Source organism: Mchenga conophoros, linkage group LG5, assembly GCF_057382185.1.
Source record: "Mchenga conophoros isolate Kocher_MC1m ecotype Shallow Benthic linkage group LG5, M_conophoros_male_GT1.1, whole genome shotgun sequence".
Lineage (NCBI taxonomy): Eukaryota > Metazoa > Chordata > Actinopteri > Cichliformes > Cichlidae > Mchenga > Mchenga conophoros.
Genome location: NC_140530.1, coordinates 9,771,153 through 9,794,950, shown reverse-complemented (window position 1 = coordinate 9,794,950; position 23,798 = coordinate 9,771,153). Strand labels below are relative to the sequence as shown.

The following is a 23,798-nucleotide window of genomic DNA, read 5'->3' as shown; positions in this document are numbered from 1 at the left end:
CTCTCGCTAGCGCGGTAAAGTTAATTTTAGTAACGAACATGAACATGTGCACTTCAAAGTGCGCCCTGCAGGTACATTTTACACATTATGCGGTGATAGATCAGCACAAAAAACAAGACTAGAAAAGCATTTCTCTTCACCTTCCATTCTTTGATCTGGTTATAATAGAGGACCAAACGTTCTGGACACCAATAAACTGATAGCTAAAACTGTACACCGCCACCTTCTGAATAGACACATTAGAAACACAAACTAATAGGGTTTGAGTGTGCGTGCATGGTTTTCATTTAAATAACAAACAACATGCAAACAACATGAGCGCACTGCATCGCATAATCTGTTGCACTTGGCAGTTAACGACGTGAAACCGGCAGGGCGTCCTTCTCGTCATGCTTATAAAGTAAGGACAATAATTAAAATAAAGCCACGTTTTATTGGAAGATAAGGTGCATAAAATGGCAAAAACAATCACAGCAAATGTTATTTTATTAAAGGCACTAGCACAGTGTCATTGAATATTTCAGGTGCATTCCCTTGTCATCTCATTGATCGCGCAGCCTCCAAGTAGTCGTGAAGATCGCCGCCTGCCGCAAGAAAAAGGAGTCTGCGTCCTTTACTGCTCCACCTCTGTCAGCTCAGTCTGTCTTGTTGCAGTCCTTGAAAAAGATTTGAAGAGACAATTGAGTAAATGTTATATATTTTTTTTCATTGAAATTATCACCGCCTCATTGAGCATAAATGTTTAAGGTGTAAACTGAATTACCTGCAGCCTAAGGAGTGTGATGTACTTCTCAGGGGCTGCTGCGCTCATCACTGTCGTGTAAATAGTAATTCTGGGAGGATATTAAGACAGACGACGGTCACTATTTAATGCGATTCATTGCGTGAGGTTTTATTTTTTAAAAAGCAGAAAAATAGACATCGAGATATTCATTCAGCTATTGTTTCTCTGTAATCTACTCGCTACACTATACCGTCAAAAGTATTCACTCTTCTGCTTTAACACACATATGAATTTGAGTGACATCCCATTCTTAATCCATAGGGTTTAATGTGATGTCAGTGAAGTCAGACATTGATGTTGGATGAGAAGGCCTGGCTCGCACTCTCCACTCTCATTCAACCCAAAGGTGTCCTATCAGATTTGGTCGGGACTCTGTGCAGGCCAGTTAAGATCTCCCACACAAAACTCGCTCATCCGTGTCTTCATGGACATTGTTTTGTGTGCTGGTGCACAGTCATGTTGTAACAGGAAGGAGCTATCCCCAAACTGTCCCCTCAAAGTTGGGCGTATGGAATCATCCAAAATCTCTTGGTATGTTGGAGCATGAAGAGTTCCTTTCACTGGAAGTAAAGAGTTGAGCCCAACTTCTAAACAACGATCCCACAATCCCAACAGTGCGTGGCCTATCACTTCATGGCTGAGCTGCCGTCGTTCCCAATCATTTACACACTGTTAATAATACCACTAACAGTTGACTGTGGAATTTTGAATTCTGAGGAAATTTCACGTCTGGACTTGTTGCACAGCTGGCATCCTATCACAGTACCACACTGGGATTCACTGAGCTCCTGAGAGGGAGCCATTCTTTCACAAATGTTTGTAGAAGCGGCCTCCATGTCTAGGTGTTTGATTTTATACACCTGTGGCCATGGACGTGATTGGAACACCTGAACTCAATCATTTGGATGGGTGATCGAATTCGTTTGGCAATACAGTGTATGTGCTACATGTCAACGAAGGGCCCACTGACATAACTGCTGAAACGGAAAAGGGGAAGTATGTGATGAACACACTAAGTGAACTATCCCATCTAAGCAACACCAGCATTTATAGAGTTGCTGGAGGAAAAATAAGGGCATCAAACAGGAATAACGTCCTTCTTACCCATTACACACTGGATTCAGGGACAAAACCTGGAGGAAGAGACAGAGTTATAAGCCCATACATCGTCTCCGATTACCAGAAGTGTGACTTCGTGAACCAAGGTTGAGGTTAATTGACTTACCTGATAGAGTGTATTCATATTGATGTGCGCCTGGCCAGTAGCATTTAGAGCTTTGTTAGCCGCTTCTCTAAGAAATGAGCACACAGCAGCGGTGTAATAACAGCAGCAGCAACACAGCAAGCCTGCTCATCATGAGACATGACTCACCTCCGATGATCTTTAGCAGGAGGAGGAAGCCAGTGGTCAAAGTTTGTCTCCACTCTGAACCATCTGAAAGCAATCCCCAAAACACACATTGAAATGCTTACTGAGCGATACAATCATTTTCCATCCTCCTCCTCAGATCTTTTTTTTTTCACCTACCCTCCCTTTGCAGTTTCCAGAGGCCAGATATCAGCAGGGCCCTCTCGATCTCTGGTGATCACGACCCCTTCCCCGGCTCGCACCCCGCCGACTATGTAATACACCCCAGTGATGATGGGGACTTTTGAAAGACGCATGACTGCATCCTGAAAGTCCTCTGCTTCCTCCAGTGTCTGTCAGGCCACACAAAGAATACTTTCACTTCCGCATATTGTCAACTTTTTCTTTTTTCTTTTTCCCTACACTAATTTTTCTCACCTCCCTCACCAGCCAACTAACGGGGGATCTCTTATACAGGAAAGCAGAGACGATGTTCTTCCACCAGTTATACCAGTGTTCAGTTCCTTAGGAAAAAAACAAGCTTGGAGACAAGAAGAAAAATGAAGATGCTACCTTTTCCACAGCCATGTGTGGTCTTACCTCGCTGGTCACCTGAGACAGTAAACTTGTTAGGGCTTTGTCCCGTCCATAGCCCGACATAGCCCGCAAACGAAGTTCCACGGTATACCTCCTGAAATGGTGTGTCAATAAAACACAAACTGGATTTAATGTCTGAAAAATTAAAGTTGCTACGTAATTACTTTAGCTGTGCACCTGCTAATGCATGATGTACCTTTCCATTCTTGAGGAAGACTGCGTTAAAAGTCAGATTTTTCAGAACAGGATGCGGGTAATCGAGGTTCCTGCCGTGGTACACGTGCCCCTTTGTGTCCTGAGCCACGATGCTTGTGCAGAATCTGGAAGTGGATGAAGTTGTTTAGTGTGCTCACTGTGGGGCTTCACTACAAATGTCTAGGTGGATTTAAAAATCACACATACGCAGATACTTCATAGGCAAAGTTGAGCAGGATGACATCGGACAGCGTTCCTCCCAAGTGTGAGGCCAGGCCACGGATCTCCCCCGCATATGGCTGAGGAACGTACTTTTCCAGGGCCATCACAATAGGTTTGACTGCATGATGCAACCATTTTGGAATCGTGGAACTGGAGCAAACAAAGCAACTTTAGCATGTTGGTCTGCAATCCCTGTCAGCAGAGATGTAGTGGAAGATAAACATGACAACACAGCAAAGGCAGAAATAAGATAAAGCAATGAGAGAGGAGGTTAAGTTTAATCTGTGCTGTGAGGGTTTCAGTGAGTTGTCCTTTGCAACTACTCAAACAATGGATGGGGAAAAAGCAACAAAAACACAATAAAAAAACACTGTACATAAAATAATCCTTTGTGAGGCTCAATGCTCTTTGTGTTTTGGTGTCTCAAAGCAACATAGTGCGAGTTTGATGGTGTCAATCTCTGAAGATACTCTGCTTTTCTGCTGTAGAGCTAGTTGTGTGTAGTGCCTGCAATGCTTCCCCTGGACTGACTGCCTTGGCGTTTTTCAGGCAGCCTGTGTTTAAGTGGCTAACAGTGGTTCCCTACATACATGCACTACAGTGCATTGCTTAGCTTAGGCACTGCTCGCATCAGTATCTTCCACTTTCTAATACACCGACTACATGTAGCTTAAAGTGGTGTGGCGTAAGGAAATCAAAAGCCATTATGATTACATTTTGTCCGTCCTCCCCTTCAAGTTATTTTTCTCATACGCCTGTGGAACGCAGGGCTGCTGCTATTTTTAGATCACAGGCAAATGAAGGAGACACGAGTCCGATAAAGTCAATAAAGTCAACGAATCAATAAAGTTTTCGATTTTCACTGGAAACCGTTATATGTTAGAGCTAAGTATTAAGAATCCAACCCCCCCCAAAAACAGGTAGTAAGCAGACTACAAAATTCAATTTTACAGTTTACTCTATTAAAGTCTGTATTATGTATGAAAATCACGATTAAGTTAAAATGCCCAAATGCTGGGGTACACTTGGGTACAGTGGTCCTAAGGGGTCAAACATACTGTAAATTAAAGAAACACCAGGCAACAGAAAAATGCTGCAAAAGCAAAAAAACACAGTGAAAGCTGAATAAAATGCAATAGAGGTTTATGGAGACAAAACAGAACACAACAAAAGTGAAATAAATACAACAGAAGAAAACAAACGCACAAAAAGTTACATTTTTTTGTGAACTTTTCTTTTTGTATTCATTTATTTTTGTGAGCTTTTGAGACATTTTTGTGTCTTATTCAACTTCCACTGTGTTTTGTTCTTCTACAGCCTTTTTCTATTTGCTGGTGTTTTCTTAAGCTGCAGTACATTTGATCTCTCAGGACCACTGTAGATAATAGCTGATAATAGAGTCCACAAAGGACACAACAAAATGTTTTCAAAACCAGAGGGCTGACCGGGGCTGATAAACACAAGCTGAAGGAGACACAGGCAAAAGTAACAACCACAACTGGACAAACGGGAAATAACACCGAAACATGGCTCGAGAGAAAGCCAAAGTCAAAGCAGAACAGGAAACAGCCCACAAAACGAGAGGGTTCACACTGAACATGTTAATATATCACTAACAGAAAGATCAGACAGAAGGAGGAACAAAAAAACGTGACAGAAACCAAAACTTAAATAAGACATAAAGCAAAACACACACCCAGGAAGATAGTAATGTCACCAGACCAGAGCCGTAAAATTCTAATCTTGTTACATTACCAAGAATCTGACTTAAACATTAACTAGACCTCTAAATGCAACAAGAAGCAAAATCCAAATGAACAGAATGATGATGAAAACAAAACATAAACCAAAAAACTCCTGACAACTATCAGAAGCTAAGAGCACTAAAGCAGCAGTGAAACCAAAAAGAATCAACACAAATCCAAGAACATTCAAAGGACCATGATACTAAAATTGAAAAGCAGTTTCTAGTTTAACTGGATTCTTGCTGCTCGAATTTCCAACTATCAGGAAAACAGAGGTGCTGCAGGCGCTGACAGTTGATGGGTGACAAGTATACTAGCAGATCTTTACTTGTAAGTGTGAACGTGTTTGTGAGAGCAATCACAACCTTGAAGACACCTCATGTAAAAGGGACTCCCACTTCCCCCCTTTGAATAAAACTGCCTTTCACAACATCCAGTCATAAATTTACAGGTGTGTGCTCGATAAAGTAATAAAACAGTAACAACTAGCTGCTCTGCCCTTTTACTCTGGTAACACTCTATAACATCAGTGTTACCGGCCACCCAGTCATTCATGTTAAACAGATCCCAGGTTTAATTAAAACATAATGTGGCAACTTTTAATACTGACATGCATTCTTAACATTTCACAGAATTGAAACGTTGGTAAAAACCGCGTGTAGAAACCCAGTTTTCCTTGTAAGCCTGGTTCTCCTGCCAATGAGGTTGATGTCAGTTAAAACAATAACTGCTTGGAGGCATAGGCAGTTATTGTTTTGACTGCCTACGCCTCCCGGTGTTGTGCCAAAAAGTGATTGTCTGCCAAAAACTGATTTCCAGTGTTTCTGTGTATTTTTTATGTGTAATATCTTTACGTATGTTCGTAAATAGACTTCGGTGAACAGGGGATACAAAGGGGTTACATAAAGAATTAAAACATTATCTGTTTTTTAAGTATCTTTACAACTTGTACTTACATTATAACCAATCCGGTCCTTTATCCCCACTTAAAATATTTTTACAGAACTATTGTAATATTTGCTGCCATTTCTGCTGTCCTGTTGGGCAACTTACTCTTACAAAATACATTTTTAATGTTAATGAGATTTTTTTTACTGCATAAATAAAGGTTATATAAAAGTCGCTGCCAAAAACTGATTGCGGCTTGTATCTTGCTACACGAATGTTGTTTGTGGCTCAAGATGACTTTATGTCATCCATAAGGGATGCATTTGACATATGTTTAACATATTATAGCCCAACAAGTTACTTATAGCACTTTAAATATGAGCAATCGCTTTTTGGCAAATACCGGAAATCAGTTTTTGGCAGACAATCACTTTTTGGCACAACACCGGCAACCACTTTTTGATTGCACAACCTAAATAAAAAAAATAGTACTGTCGCAAACAAAAGGTCAAGAAAAACTTCAGAAAATCTGCCAGGCGGACCTCATGAGAGCGACCCCTGCTTTCTTCCGGTAGCAATATTATGTGAAGATCGCTTTTAAATCGCATCGTTACACAAGATCAAGCAAACAATGATGTAGAATTACCGAGTACTTTAAACATGTTAATCGCTTTGAGCAACCTAACGCAATACGTCACCAACCACATTTAAAACCACGGATTTTGTAATCTGCGCTGAAACAGAGGCATGTTTGAAGTAACCCTTCAAACCCCCCGAAACCCACTTCGAAGATAAAGTTCGCAAGTGGCACTTTTTTGTTGCATACTTTCTGGCAAACTTACTCAATGACCTCTACAGCAGCTTTATTCACGTAGTCTATGTCGAAGACTTTCGCAAGAGGCATCCATCGCACTGCTGGATCTTCATCCAGACTGATGTTCACCGTGGGTGGAGCAAACTGTGCACGGCACGACACAGCGAGTCCGAGCAGCAGCAGCAGCAGCAGCGTTGTCCGCTCCATCTTTCGATCGTCTGCACCGGAGACAGCCGACTCCTCTGCCTCTGGCGGGCAACGATAACGACGACATTTCCGCTTCAAGCTTTTCACAACAAAAGAAAGAAACGGCGAACTTACTCATGCAAACTGAGCAGCGCTTCCGCAAAACGAAGGCGTTGAACTTGATCACAATATTGGAACATCAATGGACAACTAGCATACATTAAGTACTGCTCCTTCTCCTCCAACTACTTCTACTACTAATAATAATAATGTTCTCTCACCCGCAGTTACCATTCTTCCCAGCTAGAAACAGGAAGACAGTAAAAGTAAACCCAGTGGTGATTTGGTTGATTTTCAGTAAGCTGACCTCTGACCTTGACGTGGATGTCAGCAGGATTCAAACTCCATCTGTGGTATCATTTTGTGAATCCTAAGTGATCCCCTTCTGGAGTAATCACATTCACAAGATCTTCAGAAAATTTGACCTCTGCCCTGACCTTAATGTCAAGGTCACTGAGATTCCAGCTTGTCCCCGATTTTGAGTGGATAAACCAATTTAAACTCCTACATAGCCATTTCATTCAGCACTAAATGTCATCTATATATAGTCTCATAAGCAAAAACAGGAACAGAAACACTCCTTTTAGCTTTTTGTGTATTTCGAAACTCTGTTGTTGTTTTTTGGAGACCTGGAATTTAAATGTGCCTGTCACTAACACACTTTCATTCAGCTTCTGTTGTTTAAATGTGATATAGGCTGTAAATAATAATAAATTAAAAAAAACACTGCAGTCAAGACAAAAAGGCTTTTTTCATAGTAGATGTTTGAGGTAGTCTTTTTTATGTATTTGACCCTGTTCAGTGGTACACATACTAACTTAGAGGATACAAACAAAGTATATCAGTCTACTAATACCAACACTGGTACTGATAATATCAATATCTGGATCGACAGTGGTTATACACATCATACAAATGTTGTCAAACAACTCAAGGATATTATACAAAGATCATATTATTATTATAAGTTGAAACGGTTTATTATGCCACAGCAGTGTACTCATTGCCCTTGCATATCAGGACCTCTCCAACACTTGAGACTTTCAAAACATGTCAAAAGACTCACTTTTATTCTCTGGCTTTTAAATCAAGATGGCTCTGTTTCTATTGTTCATTCCATGATTCAATTTTCTCTTAATCTATATTCTATTTTATTTGGTATGTCTTCTGCTTTGACTATTTTACTGTACAGTACTTTGGTCAACAACTGTTGTTTTTAAAAGTACTATATAAATAAATAAACTTGAAACTACTATCAAACTATAGCAACCCTACATGGGTCAGTTGCCACTAATCAAAAAGTGGCAGAGATCTGGAAGAGAATATGTGATCTAAAATATGACTTTTGGGCTTCAGTCTTCTCTGTTTAAACACATCACTGCGTGATCTTCATATCACAGATGTGCCCAAAGCAGCAGGATATGTTGGCATGTTAGATAATCACTCACAAAAGGGGTTATGAGTCCACAGCTGGTGCAATCTTTCTGCCAATTATTGATCCAATACCAAGTAAATGCAGGATCAATATTGCCGATAACACTATTGAAACTGGTTGGTATCAATCGATTGATCCGCCCGCCTCTAGCAGACTGTGGTAAAGCCAGACTATATTGTACAGAAATGAATGTTGTCAAACAACTTAAGGATATTATATCAAGATTATATTATTCTTATAGGTTGGGATCAACCTCAGATCAATCCGCCCACCTTTATTAACTGATTTTCATTCATGTAAAATGACTGTAGGCTTGACTGGTTTTGGACATGTTTACGCTGTTCATGGAATTGTAAATTTTGATTTTAATGCCTGCTTAATGAGAGGAATGTGGATGCATGCAGGTCCAGGTTTTACTAGTCTACTGTTACCAGGCAAAAAATTTTTGGCCGCATGAAAAAAAAAATGCATTAGCCGCACGTCAGTATAAGTGTTCACGGTGTGGGAAAAAAAATATCGGCTTATGACCCGAAAACTACGGTACTTTTCAAAGCACTATGAAGACATTTACTTACATTGGCAGTGAGCAATGCCAAAATAACAAACCCCTAAACATCCCTAAACTTCCCTATAAAAAAAAAAAAAAACACCAACCAAAAGACTTACCTGACCTAAGTGAAAAACAGGAGAAAACCGAGTCAACAGAAATGGCTTCTCACCCCTACCAGGCTGCTGCAGTGGACAATATACACACAGTGAAAAGGGATCGAAAATGCTAATTTACAAAAAAAAATGCTCTAACGCCAGACAAACATAGGTTTTACATACTAATACCAATTTATTACGTTTTCATACAAAGTAAGAAAGTCCAGCATCCTGTTGAAGGTGGAGTTGCTTAGTCTGAGCAGGTCCAGCTTGCCGATCAGCTGCTGGGCAATGATGGTGTTGAATGCTAAGATGAAATCAGTGAACAGCATTCTTAGGTGGGTGTTGCGTTGATCCAGTTGTGATAGGGCTATGTGGAGTGCCAATGAGATCGAATCATCCATTGTCTTAAAACTCCGAGACTCCGGTTTTAGTAAATGTTTAACTTTATTGTGATTTCTATTTTTAGAATCAATAGCACACATTTTGATTTCGTTTTGCAAGCTGCTGATTTCACACAGATCCACTGCCCAAACGTGCCTTTGAGTTTTTCATCATTTAACAAGAATAGGCTCAGGCAATCATTGTGGAATTAGGCTTTGGGAAGGTCTGGGGACAGGTATGATGGTGGTGGTTTTAAAGCACTGTGGCACAACAGCTTGACTCAGGGAGATGTTAAAGATGCCCGCTAGGACATCAGTCAGCTGGTCAGCACGGGCTCCGAGCACGCGTCCAGGTATATTGTCTGGTCCAGCAGCTTTGTGTGGGTTGACTTTAGTGAGAGTCCTTCTCACACTGGCCGTGGACAGGGACAGCACTTGGTTGTCTGGCAAGCGGGTGGCCCTCTATAGTCCGTCTTGCGTCCCATTTAAGCAAGTGCGTGTTCACACTGCCCCTGGATGTCCTGGCCTCTGAGGTTAAGGTGTACGGCTCCTGGTTGTCAACTGACCAATTTATCATGGCAAAGTCTGTGGTGGACAAAAGACAAGAGGCTGATTATAAAAATGATCCATGCACGCCTTATGACCTACAGCATGTACAGTTAACACAGCTAAATGGCTGTGAAATTGTAAAATTACTTTTGAAATAAAGCTATTCAAAGTCAATTAACTGTGACTATAATAATAGCAATGTTAGCCAGCAAACAAAACGTTAGCACTAATTAAAATAAGCTGCTAGGTGATGTTACTGTTTCAAGTTCTCTCATTGTTTGACATGTAGGGCAGATATTTTGGTGACACTGAGATCAGCCAGACACTAAACAGCAGTGTAATATCAACGCTAGATTAGATGTTTTCTAATCCGATAAAATGACATTATTCCTGTTTATAGAAGATGTTTGTCGTCTGTTTGTTTGACTGACAGGAACAGGAAATAGTGGTTGGAAATTACTGTTGGTGTTACATGAGGGTAAAGAAGGGCTTTAAGCACCTGGGTAAAAACTGGACCCATGATGAAACACTACAACAAGTACAACATATTCTTCAGTTTTAATATGTGACCATACTGTGCAGACTGCTGATGAGTTACACGGTTACATTTCATTAATCATTGTTAAACTAAAGTGGTAAGCAGTTACTTTATCCTTTCACTTAAAATTTCCAGGAAAAACACTACCTTGGCTACTTTTGTGCTTACATTTGATCTATGCTGGGTCACTACTTTTGCACTATAATGCTGCTGCTGACACCTTGGTTCACACTGACAACTAGAAAAAAGCTGATAGGAAAAGAAGGATGGAAAATGCCTGGAATTTAGTTACACTTGCAAATACTGCTTCCTCCAAACTGCAAGCATCAATAAAATGTTACAGTATTGTTTTCTATATCTGTGCATATATCCTTATTGGTAGTTTTCTCGAAATAGAAGCTCTTCATTTAAAAAAAAAAACCTCTGATAACATTGCTGAAGCTAGCGCCCACCCCTACTGCGCATACTGCAAATATAAAACTGATATATACTTACATCATGGAGCAGTTGATGTCTGGTTTCCGACAAATACAGTAAAGAGGTGCGTTCTCCCCCTCCATACCAGTGTTCTCAGGCACTGCTACATGGTCAGTGTCAGACACTTCACTGTCCTACAACATACCACATAGGACCACATTAGAAATGACATGTATGTAGACATGCTAATTATACCTGGCTAAATGGATGCAGTAACAAAATGTTACTAACTACTCTAGTTATTAGTTTCCAGATGTGTGCAGTTGCTCCAGTCTTACTGACAGTATACTGTTTCAAACACCAGTGCCAACATTTTATTTTTTAAATCTTAGTATGATTCTGCACCAAGACTTGTGGCCTGTTGCTCGGTAACTTATTGTCTGACTACATTAACTACAGTTCATAAACATCATTCATTTTCTCCTACTTATTTTATTCAGGTTGTATTTCAGCTGTCATAGGGCAAAAGTACACCCTGGACAGGTCGCCAGTCTGTTGGAGGGTTATTAGAGAGACTCAGACAACCACTCACACCAACAGCCAACTAACCTAACCCCGCGCATGTCTTTGGAGTTCAACACCAGTCTGGCCGAATCACAGATAAGCAGGGTGTCTGTGCTGCAGAGCACAGCTGTGTCAGAGACTCTCGACATCAATGTAGCGTTAAGGATGCGGAGCGATGGGTGCACTAACACAATGTAAATATTAAAGTTCTCGCCATTGTCAATATGCTGTTGCGCTCTTGTTCGTATTATTGCAACCATATCTCGAGTCTAGCTTACCCTAAAAGTTTGGAGAGAATTGGTCTGTTAAGAAACGCAATCGATTGTTTGGGACTGCTCTAGCCATCACGTCGCATAAACAACTCTACTTCCGGTGGGAAAACTAATTAAGGGTAAAGTCGCACTAATAACACCTACCACTCACGTTCATAAGCATACACTATGATCACTTCCACGCAGTAACGTTGTAATAAATATAATCCCCGGTAAAGTCAATTAGCGAACACTACTGGCATGTAATGCCAATGGCGACCATTTCACAAACTGTAGAAAATGCTCAAAATGTTGTCGGCACCAAAAGTGAAGGGCTGACAGTTGTGTTTATATACGAACCGTAAGCGCTAATGTTGGTTAGCATCAGCTAAAGCGAGGAAGTTTGACACTTGCAGAGGCAGTGAACGCAGAGAGAGCTTAAAAACGCATTGTGTTTTTGTTTTTTTGTTTGTTTTTTTGCATTAAGACGTTGCACACAAAATTACAGATATAACGGTGACTTAGCTGCTCGTTGGATAAACCCATGGACCTTAGAAAAGATCAACACTACTCGGATGTAAGCACCCGTGTATAACACAATAGGCAAAATTACGCTTGCTAACCTTTCCACATCACAGGCTTCACATTAAATAAACATTTTTTCAAATACTCACCATGATCTGAGACCGTTTAAATATTTTGTTACTCTGAAAATATGGCAGTATGAAGCTAAACCTTTAGCTTGACGGCTAAAGCAATGCTAAGATTTACACGGAAACGATCAGCGGACATCGTTAAAGTACTATTGGTCTACATTCTTCTTCTATGGTAGCAGCCTGGGCAGAGTAACAGCCAACTTTAAACTGCGCCATCTGTTGGCACCAATTACAGTAGAAAACATGATTGCGACAACACGTTTTTTGGGGAAAATAACAGAGATTGAAACTTTACTGATAATTTGTCCAAGTTGAAAAATGCCCTCCTCCAAAAATATCACGTGACAACCTCATTGCCTTACAGAATTATGACGTCACACACGTAGAATCTTACCACCATTCTTTCCTTTGATCCAAAAACCTATAAATAGGGGTGAAGCGCAACGACTTTTAGTCCGTTTCTCGCAGCCTTGATGTGTGCAGCATTGAACCGTTCGCCAGAAAAGCCTTTTGAAATATTTGGATCCTTTGCAGTTGTAACTGTATCCCGACCCAACATGTCTCAAAAAAATCCAAAGGGACAAGAAGTTGACCCATACGCTCTTCCTTGGGATGAGCCACTAGACTCTTCCCTTTCCTCTCTTCCCTGGTGTGACCAAGTGGAACTAGAGGAAAAGCGTTTGGAAGAACTGGAGGATGAAGCGCTCAGAAACGCAGAGAAGATTAAGTTCTTGATGGAGGAAAATGAGCAAAAGAGCGCTCAACTAAAAAAGTTGTCATTCCAGCTTCAAGAAAAGGAAGCTATTATTGAGGGGAAACAACAGGATCTCCATGACATGGACAAAAAGAACCAGGAGCTCCAAGGAAAACTTGATGAAGCCCTGCAACAAAATGAAAAACTTGTCCAAGAGAAGAAACAAGACGGCATGAAGAAGAGAGGGCTGCACAGCAATCTCAGAGACATGGAGCTAATGTACAATGTTGAGAAAAAAAGGCTTGATCGCACAGAGCAAGCAAATGAGAAGCTCCTCCAAGAGAAAAGGCAACAGGAGTTAAAAGAAAAAGAAATGCTTTCCAAGCTTCAGAGCATCAAGCAACACAACGAAAGCTTGCAAGGAAAGCTTGATCAAGCTCTGCGGCAAAATAGAAAACTCCTCCAGGAGAAGATGAAAGACAGCACGAAGAAGAGAGGGCTGCACTCCAATCTCCGAGACATGGAGCTAATGTACAATGTTGACAAAAAAAGGCTTGATCGCACAGAGCAAGCAAATGAGAAGCTTCTCCAAGAGAAAAGGGAACAAGAAATCAAACAAAAAGAAATGGATTCCAATCTGCAGAGCATCAAGCAACAAAATGAAAGCTTGCAACGAAAGCTTGATGAAGCTCTGCGACAGAATAAAGAAATCCTTCAAGAGAAAGAGCAGCTGGACAGAAAGCAGGGAGACATGGAGTGCCAACTCCAGCTCATGGAGGGAAACAACAGGATGCTGCAGGTAAAGTTCGAAGAGACACTGCACAAATATCAAGACCTGCTTCAAGAGAGAGAACAGCTGGTCAGTAAGCAGAGAGAAGAAAAACTTCTTCTCCAGGAGTTTGAGAAACAGGAGGCAACATCTAAAGTGCTGAAAGAAAGGTTGGAAGAAAAACAAGCTGAAATAGAAGAAGTGGAGAAAAAATGCAACAAGCTGCAGAAGCAAAACACCGAAACAATCGAGGAGCTGAAAATCCTCATCCTCGAGAAAAAGGTGCTCGTGGAAGAGCAGCTGAAGAAAAAGAAAAAACGCTTCTGCTTCTTCTGGAGGAGGAACACTCCTTCTTTCAGTACTGCCAATGTCACCTCTTCCTCTCCCACCTCTGTTCCAGCTTAATCCCCCCCCCCTTAACTACTAACACCTCTCCCATCTCCCTCCCCTCTTTTCACAATCACCCCCCAACCAGTCCCGACAGTTGACTGCCCCCTCTAGAGCCTGGTTCTGTCATAGGTTTCTTCCTTTAAAGGGAGTTTTTCCTATCCACTGTCGCCTAGTGCTTGCTCAGAGGGGATTGTTGGGGTTTTCTCTCCTCTCTCCCTTTACTTTCCATCCCACCCACCCCCACCTTTTCTTTTTTCTTAATAATTGAACAATAAAAACAATTGGTCACTAATTAAATGTGTCAAATCAATGTCTTTATTCAAGAATACAAGAAATGGGTAATAGCTGCATGTGTGTTTGTGTGTGTGCATAATATGCATACTTTACGTGTTGGATCCAAATCCCACAAGGAATTAAATAAAACAAGAAGACAAACAAAAACAAATATTTCTCTCCCTTCCCAGGTCAGGAATCAGGATGAGGAAGAAATGAGGTCAGATCAGTGCAGGTTTTTGCACTACTGACATAAAGTTTCTGCTGATTAAAAAAAGTATGTCGATATTTCTGAAATACATTTGCAAACAAATAACTTTGACAACTTGTGTTTTTTCATAAAAGAAAAAAGAAAAATCAGAGAGCAGAGCTGGTAAAACAGCTTAGCTCCGCAGGTTACAGGAGATCAGATGCCAAATACTTTTCATGACAGTCTTCGTTATTGCATAAATCTCCCCTTTTATCATTGATCAGTAAATCACTGCATATACATTCATCTAACCGTTATAATTTCATGAGTAAAGACTCTCAGATGACTGAATGGCGGTTTTAGTAAATGTTGAACTTTATTGTGATTTCTATTTTTAGAATCAATAGCACACATTTTGATTTCGTTTTGCAAGCTGCTGATTTCACACAGATCCACTGCCCAAACGTGCCTTTGAGTTTTTCATCATTTAACAAGAATAGGCTCAGGCAATCATTGTGGAATTAGGCTTTGGGAAGGTCTGGGGACAGGTATGATGGTGGTGGTTTTAAAGCACTGTGGCACAACAGCTTGACTCAGGGAGATGTTAAAGATGCCCGCTAGGACATCAGTCAGCTGGTCAGCACGGGCTCCGAGCACGCGTCCAGGTATATTGTCTGGTCCAGCAGCTTTGTGTGGGTTGACTTTAGTGAGAGTCCTTCTCACACTGGCCGTGGACAGGGACAGCACTTGGTTGTCTGGCAAGCGGGTGGCCCTCTATAGTCCGTCTTGCGTCCCATTTAAGCAAGTGCGTGTTCACACTGCCCCTGGATGTCCTGGCCTCTGAGGTTAAGGTGTACGGCTCCTGGTTGTCAACTGACCAATTTATCATGGCAAAGTCTGTGGTGGACAAAAGACAAGAGGCTGATTATAAAAATGATCCATGCACGCCTTATGACCTACAGCATGTACAGTTAACACAGCTAAATGGCTGTGAAATTGTAAAATTACTTTTGAAATAAAGCTATTCAAAGTCAATTAACTGTGACTATAATAATAGCAATGTTAGCCAGCAAACAAAACGTTAGCACTAATTAAAATAAGCTGCTAGGTGATGTTACTGTTTCAAGTTCTCTCATTGTTTGACATGTAGGGCAGATATTTTGGTGACACTGAGATCAGCCAGACACTAAACAGCAGTGTAATATCAACGCTAGATTAGATGTTTTCTAATCCGATAAAATGACATTATTCCTGTTTATAGAAGATGTTTGTCGTCTGTTTGTTTGACTGACAGGAACAGGAAATAGTGGTTGGAAATTACTGTTGGTGTTACATGAGGGTAAAGAAGGGCTTTAAGCACCTGGGTAAAAACTGGACCCATGATGAAACACTACAACAAGTACAACATATTCTTCAGTTTTAATATGTGACCATACTGTGCAGACTGCTGATGAGTTACACGGTTACATTTCATTAATCATTGTTAAACTAAAGTGGTAAGCAGTTACTTTATCCTTTCACTTAAAATTTCCAGGAAAAACACTACCTTGGCTACTTTTGTGCTTACATTTGATCTATGCTGGGTCACTACTTTTGCACTATAATGCTGCTGCTGACACCTTGGTTCACACTGACAACTAGAAAAAAGCTGATAGGAAAAGAAGGATGGAAAATGCCTGGAATTTAGTTACACTTGCAAATACTGCTTCCTCCAAACTGCAAGCATCAATAAAATGTTACAGTATTGTTTTCTATATCTGTGCATATATCCTTATTGGTAGTTTTCTCGAAATAGAAGCTCTTCATTTAAAAAAAAAAACCTCTGATAACATTGCTGAAGCTAGCGCCCACCCCTACTGCACGTACTGCAAATATAAAACTGATATATACTTACATCATGGAGCAGTTGATGTCTGGTTTCCGACAAATACAGTAAAGAGGTGCGTTCTCCCCCTCCATACCAGTGTTCTCAGGCACTGCTACATGGTCAGTGTCAGACACTTCACTGTCCTACAACATACCACATAGGACCACATTAGAAATGACATGTATGTAGACATGCTAATTATACCTGGCTAAATGGATGCAGTAACAAAATGTTACTAACTACTCTAGTTATTAGTTTCCAGATGTGTGCAGTTGCTCCAGTCTTACTGACAGTATACTGTTTCAAACACCAGTGCCAACATTTTATTTTTTAAATCTTAGTATGATTCTGCACCAAGACTTGTGGCCTGTTGCTCGGTAACTTATTGTCTGACTACATTAACTACAGTTCATAAACATCATTCATTTTCTCCTACTTATTTTATTCAGGTTGTATTTCAGCTGTCATAGGGCAAAAGTACACCCTGGACAGGTCGCCAGTCTGTTGGAGGGTTATTAGAGAGACTCAGACAACCACTCACACCAACAGCAACTAACCTAACCCCGCGCATGTCTTTGGAGTTCAACACCAGTCTGGCCGAATCACAGATAAGCAGGGTGTCTGTGCTGCAGAGCACAGCTGTGTCAGAGACTCTCGACATCAATGTAGCGTTAAGGATGCGGAGCGATGGGTGCACTAACACAATGTAAATATTAAAGTTCTCGCCATTGTCAATATGCTGTTGCGCTCTTGTTCGTATTATTGCAACCATATCTCGAGTCTAGCTTACCCTAAAAGTTTGGAGAGAATTGGTCTGTTAAGAAACGCAATCGATTGTTTGGGACTGCTCTAGCCATCACGTCGCATAAACAACTCTACTTCCGGTGGGAAAACTAATTAAGGGTAAAGTCGCACTAATAACACCTACCACTCACGTTCATAAGCATACACTATGATCACTTCCACGCAGTAACGTTGTAATAAATATAATCCCCGGTAAAGTCAATTAGCGAACACTACTGGCATGTAATGCCAATGGCGACCATTTCACAAACTGTAGAAAATGCTCAAAATGTGGTCGGCACCAAAAGTGAAGGGCTGACAGTTGTGTTTATATACGAACCGTAAGCGCTAATGTTGGTTAGCATCAGCTAAAGCGAGGAAGTTTGACACTTGCAGAGGCAGTGAACGCAGAGAGAGCTTAAAAACGCATTGTGTTTTTGTTTTTTTGTTTGTTTTTTTGCATTAAGACGTTGCACACAAAATTACAGATATAACGGTGACTTAGCTGCTCGTTGGATAAACCCATGGACCTTAGAAAAGATCAACACTACTCGGATGTAAGCACCCGTGTATAACACAATAGGCAAAATTACGCTTGCTAACCTTTCCACATCACAGGCTTCACATTAAATAAACATTTTTTCAAATACTCACCATGATCTGAGACCGTTTAAATATTTTGTTACTCTGAAAATATGGCAGTATGAAGCTAAACCTTTAGCTTGACGGCTAAAGCAATGCTAAGATTTACACGGAAACGATCAGCGGACATCGTTAAAGTACTATTGGTCTACATTCTTCTTCTATGGTAGCAGCCTGGGCAGAGTAACAGCCAACTTTAAACTGCGCCATCTGTTGGCACCAATTACAGTAGAAAACATGATTGCGACAACACGTTTTTTGGGGAAAATAACAGAGATTGAAACTTTACTGATAATTTGTCCAAGTTGAAAAATGCCCTCCTCCAAAAATATCACGTGACAACCTCATTGCCTTACAGAATTATGACGTCACACACGTAGAATCTTACCACCATTCTTTCCTTTGATCCAAAAACCTATAAATAGGGGTGAAGCGCAACGACTTTTAGTCCGTTTCTCGCAGCCTTGATGTGTGCAGCATTGAACCGTTCGCCAGAAAAGCCTTTTGAAATATTTGGATCCTTTGCAGTTGTAACTGTATCCCGACCCAACATGTCTCAAAAAAATCCAAAGGGACAAGAAGTTGACCCATACGCTCTTCCTTGGGATGAGCCACTAGACTCTTCCCTTTCCTCTCTTCCCTGGTGTGACCAAGTGGAACTAGAGGAAAAGCGTTTGGAAGAACTGGAGGATGAAGCGCTCAGAAACGCAGAGAAGATTAAGTTCTTGATGGAGGAAAATGAGCAAAAGAGCGCTCAACTAAAAAAGTTGTCATTCCAGCTTCAAGAAAAGGAAGCTATTATTGAGGGGAAACAACAGGATCTCCATGACATGGACAAAAAGAACCAGGAGCTCCAAGGAAAACTTGATGAAGCCCTGCAACAAAATGAAAAACTTGTCCAAGAGAAGAAACAAGACGGCATGAAGAAGAGAGGGCTGCACAGCAATCTCAGAGACATGGAGCTAATGTACAATGTTGAGAAAAAAAGGCTTGATCGCACAGAGCAAGCAAATGAGAAGCTCCTCCAAGAGAAAAGGCAACAGGAGTTAAAAGAAAAAGAAATGCTTTCCAAGCTTCAGAGCATCAAGCAACACAACGAAAGCTTGCAAGGAAAGCTTGATCAAGCTCTGCGGCAAAATAGAAAACTCCTCCAGGAGAAGATGAAAGACAGCACGAAGAAGAGAGGGCTGCACTCCAATCTCCGAGACATGGAGCTAATGTACAATGTTGACAAAAAAAGGCTTGATCGCACAGAGCAAGCAAATGAGAAGCTTCTCCAAGAGAAAAGGGAACAAGAAATCAAACAAAAAGAAATGGATTCCAATCTGCAGAGCATCAAGCAACAAAATGAAAGCTTGCAACGAAAGCTTGATGAAGCTCTGCGACAGAATAAAGAAATCCTTCAAGAGAAAGAGCAGCTGGACAGAAAGCAGGGAGACATGGAGTGCCAACTCCAGCTCATGGAGGGAAACAACAGGATGCTGCAGGTAAAGTTCGAAGAGACACTGCACAAATATCAAGACCTGCTTCAAGAGAGAGAACAGCTGGTCAGTAAGCAGAGAGAAGAAAAACTTCTTCTCCAGGAGTTTGAGAAACAGGAGGCAACATCTAAAGTGCTGAAAGAAAGGTTGGAAGAAAAACAAGCTGAAATAGAAGAAGTGGAGAAAAAATGCAACAAGCTGCAGAAGCAAAACACCGAAACAATCGAGGAGCTGAAAATCCTCATCCTCGAGAAAAAGGTGCTCGTGGAAAAGCAGCTGAAGAAACAGAAAAAACGCTTCTGCTTCTTCTGGAGGAGGAACACTCCTTCTTTCAGTACTGCCAATGTCACCTCTTCCTCTCCCACCTCTGTTCCAGCTTAATCCCCCCCCCCCCCCCTTAACTACTAACACCTCTCCCATCTCCCTCCCCTCTTTTCACAATCACCCCCCAACCAGTCCCGACAGTTGACTGCCCCCTCTAGAGCCTGGTTCTGTCATAGGTTTCTTCCTTTAAAGGGAGTTTTTCCTATCCACTGTCGCCTAGTGCTTGCTCAGAGGGGATTGTTGGGGTTTTCTCTCCTCTCTCCCTTTACTTTCCATCCCACCCACCCCCACCTTTTCTTTTTTCTTAATAATTGAACAATAAAAACAATTGGTCACTAATTAAATGTGTCAAATCAATGTCTTTATTCAAGAATACAAGAAATGGGTAATAGCTGCATGTGTGTTTGTGTGTGTGCATAATATGCATACTTTACGTGTTGGATCCAAATCCCACAAGGAATTAAATAAAACAAGAAGACAAACAAAAACAAATATTTCTCTCCCTTCCCAGGTCAGGAATCAGGATGAGGAAGAAATGAGGTCAGATCAGTGCAGGTTTTTGCACTACTGACATAAAGTTTCTGCTGATTAAAAAAAGTATGTCGATATTTCTGAAATACATTTGCAAACAAATAACTTTGACAACTTGTGTTTTTTCATAAAAGAAAAAAGAAAAATCAGAGAGCAGAGCTGGTAAAACAGCTTAGCTCCGCAGGTTACAGGAGATCAGATGCCAAATACTTTTCATGACAGTCTTCGTTATTGCATAAATCTCCCCTTTTATCATTGATCAGTAAATCACTGCATATACATTCATCTAACCGTTATAATTTCATGAGTAAAGATTCTCAGATGACTGAATGGCGGTTTTAGTAAATGTTGAACTTTATTGTGATTTCTATTTTTAGAATCAATAGCACACATTTTGATTTCGTTTTGCAAGCTGCTGATTTCACACAGATCCACTGCCCAAACGTGCCTTTGAGTTTTTCATCATTTAACAAGAATAGGCTCAGGCAATCATTGTGGAATTAGGCTTTGGGAAGGTCTGGGGACAGGTATGATGGTGGTGGTTTTAAAGCACTGTGGCACAACAGCTTGACTCAGGGAGATGTTAAAGATGCCCGCTAGGACATCAGTCAGCTGGTCAGCACGGGCTCCGAGCACGCGTCCAGGTATATTGTCTGGTCCAGCAGCTTTGTGTGGGTTGACTTTAGTGAGAGTCCTTCTCACACTGGCCGTGGACAGGGACAGCACTTGGTTGTCTGGCAAGCGGGTGGCCCTCTATAGTCCGTCTTGCGTCCCATTTAAGCAAGTGCGTGTTCACACTGCCCCTGGATGTCCTGGCCTCTGAGGTTAAGGTGTACGGCTCCTGGTTGTCAACTGACCAATTTATCATGGCAAAGTCTGTGGTGGACAAAAGACAAGAGGCTGATTATAAAAATGATCCATGCACGCCTTATGACCTACAGCATGTACAGTTAACACAGCTAAATGGCTGTGAAATTGTAAAATTACTTTTGAAATAAAGCTATTCAAAGTCAATTAACTGTGACTATAATAATAGCAATGTTAGCCAGCAAACAAAACGTTAGCACTAATTAAAATAAGCTGCTAGGTGATGTTACTGTTTCAAGTTCTCTCATTGTTTGACATGTAGGGCAGATATTTTGGTGACACTGAGATCAGCCAGACACTAAACAGCAGTGTAATATCAACGCTAGATTAGATGTTTTCTAATCCGATAAAATGACATTATTCCTGTTTATAGAAGATGTTTGTCGTCTGTTTGTTTGACTGACAGGAACAGGAAATAGTGGTTGGAAATTACTGTTGGTGTTACATGAGGGTAAAGAAGGGCTTTAAGCACCTGGGTAAAAACTGGACCCATGATGAAACACTACAACAAGTACAACATATTCTTCAGTTTTAATATGTGACCATACTGTGCAGACTGCTGATGAGTTACACGGTTACATTTCATTAATCATTGTTAAACTAAAGTGGTAAGCAGTTACTTTATCCTTTCACTTAAAATTTCCAGGAAAAACACTACCTTGGCTACTTTTGTGCTTACATTTGATCTATGCTGGGTCACTACTTTTGCACTATAATGCTGCTGCTGACACCTTGGTTCACACTGACAACTAGAAAAAAGCTGATAGGAAAAGAAGGATGGAAAATGCCTGGAATTTAGTTACACTTGCAAATACTGCTGCCGCCAAACTGCAAGCATCAATAAAATGTTACAGTATTGTTTTCTATATCTGTGCATATATCCTTATTGGTAGTTTTCTCGAAATAGAAGCTCTTCATTTAAAAAAAAAAACCTCTGATAACATTGCTGAAGCTAGCGCCCACCCCTACTGCGCATACTGCAAATATAAAACTGATATATACTTACATCATGGAGCAGTTGATGTCTGGTTTCCGACAAATACAGTAAAGAGGTGCGTTCTCCCCCTCCATACCAGTGTTCTCAGGCACTGCTACATGGTCAGTGTCAGACACTTCACTGTCCTACAACATACCACATAGGACCACATTAGAAATGACATGTATGTAGACATGCTAATTATACCTGGCTAAATGGATGCAGTAACAAAATGTTACTAACTACTCTAGTTATTAGTTTCCAGATGTGTGCAGTTGCTCCAGTCTTACTGACAGTATACTGTTTCAAACACCAGTGCCAACATTTTATTTTTTAAATCTTAGTATGATTCTGCACCAAGACTTGTGGCCTGTTGCTCGGTAACTTATTGTCTGACTACATTAACTACAGTTCATAAACATCATTCATTTTCTCCTACTTATTTTATTCAGGTTGTATTTCAGCTGTCATAGGGCAAAAGTACACCCTGGACAGGTCGCCAGTCTGTTGGAGGGTTATTAGAGAGACTCAGACAACCACTCACACCAACAGCCAACTAACCTAACCCCGCGCATGTCTTTGGAGTTCAACACCAGTCTGGCCGAATCACAGATAAGCAGGGTGTCTGTGCTGCAGAGCACAGCTGTGTCAGAGACTCTCGACATCAATGTAGCGTTAAGGATGCGGAGCGATGGGTGCACTAACACAATGTAAATATTAAAGTTCTCGCCATTGTCAATATGCTGTTGCGCTCTTGTTCGTATTATTGCAACCATATCTCGAGTCTAGCTTACCCTAAAAGTTTGGAGAGAATTGGTCTGTTAAGAAACGCAATCGATTGTTTGGGACTGCTCTAGCCATCACGTCGCATAAACAACTCTACTTCCGGTGGGAAAACTAATTAAGGGTAAAGTCGCACTAATAACACCTACCACTCACGTTCATAAGCATACACTATGATCACTTCCACGCAGTAACGTTGTAATAAATATAATCCCCGGTAAAGTCAATTAGCGAACACTACTGGCATGTAATGCCAATGGCGACCATTTCACAAACTGTAGAAAATGCTCAAAATGTTGTCGGCACCAAAAGTGAAGGGCTGACAGTTGTGTTTATATACGAACCGTAAGCGCTAATGTTGGTTAGCATCAGCTAAAGCGAGGAAGTTTGACACTTGCAGAGGCAGTGAACGCAGAGAGAGCTTAAAAACGCATTGTGTTTTTGTTTTTTTGTTTGTTTTTTTGCATTAAGACGTTGCACACAAAATTACAGATATAACGGTGACTTAGCTGCTCGTTGGATAAACCCATGGACCTTAGAAAAGATCAACACTACTCGGATGTAAGCACCCGTGTATAACACAATAGGCAAAATTACGCTTGCTAACCTTTCCACATCACAGGCTTCACATTAAATAAACATTTTTTCAAATACTCACCATGATCTGAGACCGTTTAAATATTTTGTTACTCTGAAAATATGGCAGTATGAAGCTAAACCTTTAGCTTGACGGCTAAAGCAATGCTAAGATTTACACGGAAACGATCAGCGGACATCGTTAAAGTACTATTGGTCTACATTCTTCTTCTATGGTAGCAGCCTGGGCAGAGTAACAGCCAACTTTAAACTGCGCCATCTGTTGGCACCAATTACAGTAGAAAACATGATTGCGACAACACGTTTTTTGGGGAAAATAACAGAGATTGAAACTTTACTGATAATTTGTCCAAG

General features: G+C 40.9%; 3 protein-coding genes and 3 long non-coding RNA genes across 6 annotated transcripts; 2 read left to right on the top strand and 4 right to left on the bottom strand.

Annotated features, from left to right (window-relative positions):
• Window positions 1–413: 413 nt before the first annotated feature.
• On the bottom strand, window positions 414–6,848 carry LOC146573756 (N-acylethanolamine-hydrolyzing acid amidase-like). The gene is made up of 11 exons (XM_085273118.1): window positions 6,622–6,848; window positions 3,132–3,296; window positions 2,926–3,049; window positions 2,733–2,823; window positions 2,571–2,656; window positions 2,313–2,485; window positions 2,157–2,219; window positions 2,010–2,076; window positions 1,889–1,917; window positions 764–833; window positions 414–656 (listed from the first exon to the last, which is right to left on the bottom strand). The coding sequence occupies exons 1-11, from the start codon at window positions 6,798–6,800 to the stop codon at window positions 636–638; spliced, it is 1,068 nt and encodes a 355-aa protein (XP_085129244.1). The 5' UTR covers window positions 6,801–6,848; the 3' UTR covers window positions 414–635.
• A 2,240-nt stretch (window positions 6,849–9,088) lies between these two features.
• Window positions 9,089–12,573, bottom strand: LOC146573755 (uncharacterized). The gene is made up of 3 exons (XR_014892428.1): window positions 12,296–12,573; window positions 10,885–11,000; window positions 9,089–9,887 (listed from the first exon to the last, which is right to left on the bottom strand). It is a non-coding gene; the product is annotated as an uncharacterized LOC146573755 (long non-coding RNA).
• A 149-nt stretch (window positions 12,574–12,722) lies between these two features.
• LOC146573754 (uncharacterized) lies at window positions 12,723–14,422 on the top strand. Its single transcript, XM_085273112.1, has one exon. The coding sequence runs from the start codon at window positions 12,751–12,753 to the stop codon at window positions 14,143–14,145; it is 1,395 nt and encodes a 464-aa protein (XP_085129238.1). The 5' UTR covers window positions 12,723–12,750; the 3' UTR covers window positions 14,146–14,422.
• Window positions 14,423–18,174, bottom strand: LOC146573753 (uncharacterized). The gene is made up of 3 exons (XR_014892427.1): window positions 17,898–18,174; window positions 16,488–16,603; window positions 14,423–15,490 (listed from the first exon to the last, which is right to left on the bottom strand). It is a non-coding gene; the product is annotated as an uncharacterized LOC146573753 (long non-coding RNA).
• Window positions 18,175–18,323: 149 nt separating this feature from the next.
• On the top strand, window positions 18,324–20,029 carry LOC146573752 (uncharacterized). The gene has a single exon (XM_085273111.1). The coding sequence runs from the start codon at window positions 18,353–18,355 to the stop codon at window positions 19,745–19,747; it is 1,395 nt and encodes a 464-aa protein (XP_085129237.1). The 5' UTR covers window positions 18,324–18,352; the 3' UTR covers window positions 19,748–20,029.
• Window positions 20,030–23,782, bottom strand: LOC146573751 (uncharacterized). The gene is made up of 3 exons (XR_014892426.1): window positions 23,506–23,782; window positions 22,095–22,210; window positions 20,030–21,097 (listed from the first exon to the last, which is right to left on the bottom strand). It is a non-coding gene; the product is annotated as an uncharacterized LOC146573751 (long non-coding RNA).
• Between the last annotated feature and the right edge of the window lie 16 nt (window positions 23,783–23,798).

Coding starts and splice junctions, on each gene's coding strand:
- LOC146573754 (XM_085273112.1), top strand. CDS start 12,751: ATGTGTGCAGCATTGAACCGTTCGCCAGAAAAGCCTTTTGAAATATTT.
- LOC146573756 (XM_085273118.1), bottom strand. CDS start 6,800: ATGGAGCGGACAACGCTGCTGCTGCTGCTGCTGCTCGGACTCGCTGTG. Junction 2,824..2,925: donor TCTTCCTCAAGAATGGAAAG/GTACATCATGCA, acceptor ACACCATTTCAG/GAGGTATACCGTGGAACTTC. Junction 2,220..2,312: donor CTGGAAACTGCAAAGGGAGG/GTAGGTGAAAAA, acceptor GATTGCTTTCAG/ATGGTTCAGAGTGGAGACAA.
- LOC146573752 (XM_085273111.1), top strand. CDS start 18,353: ATGTGTGCAGCATTGAACCGTTCGCCAGAAAAGCCTTTTGAAATATTT.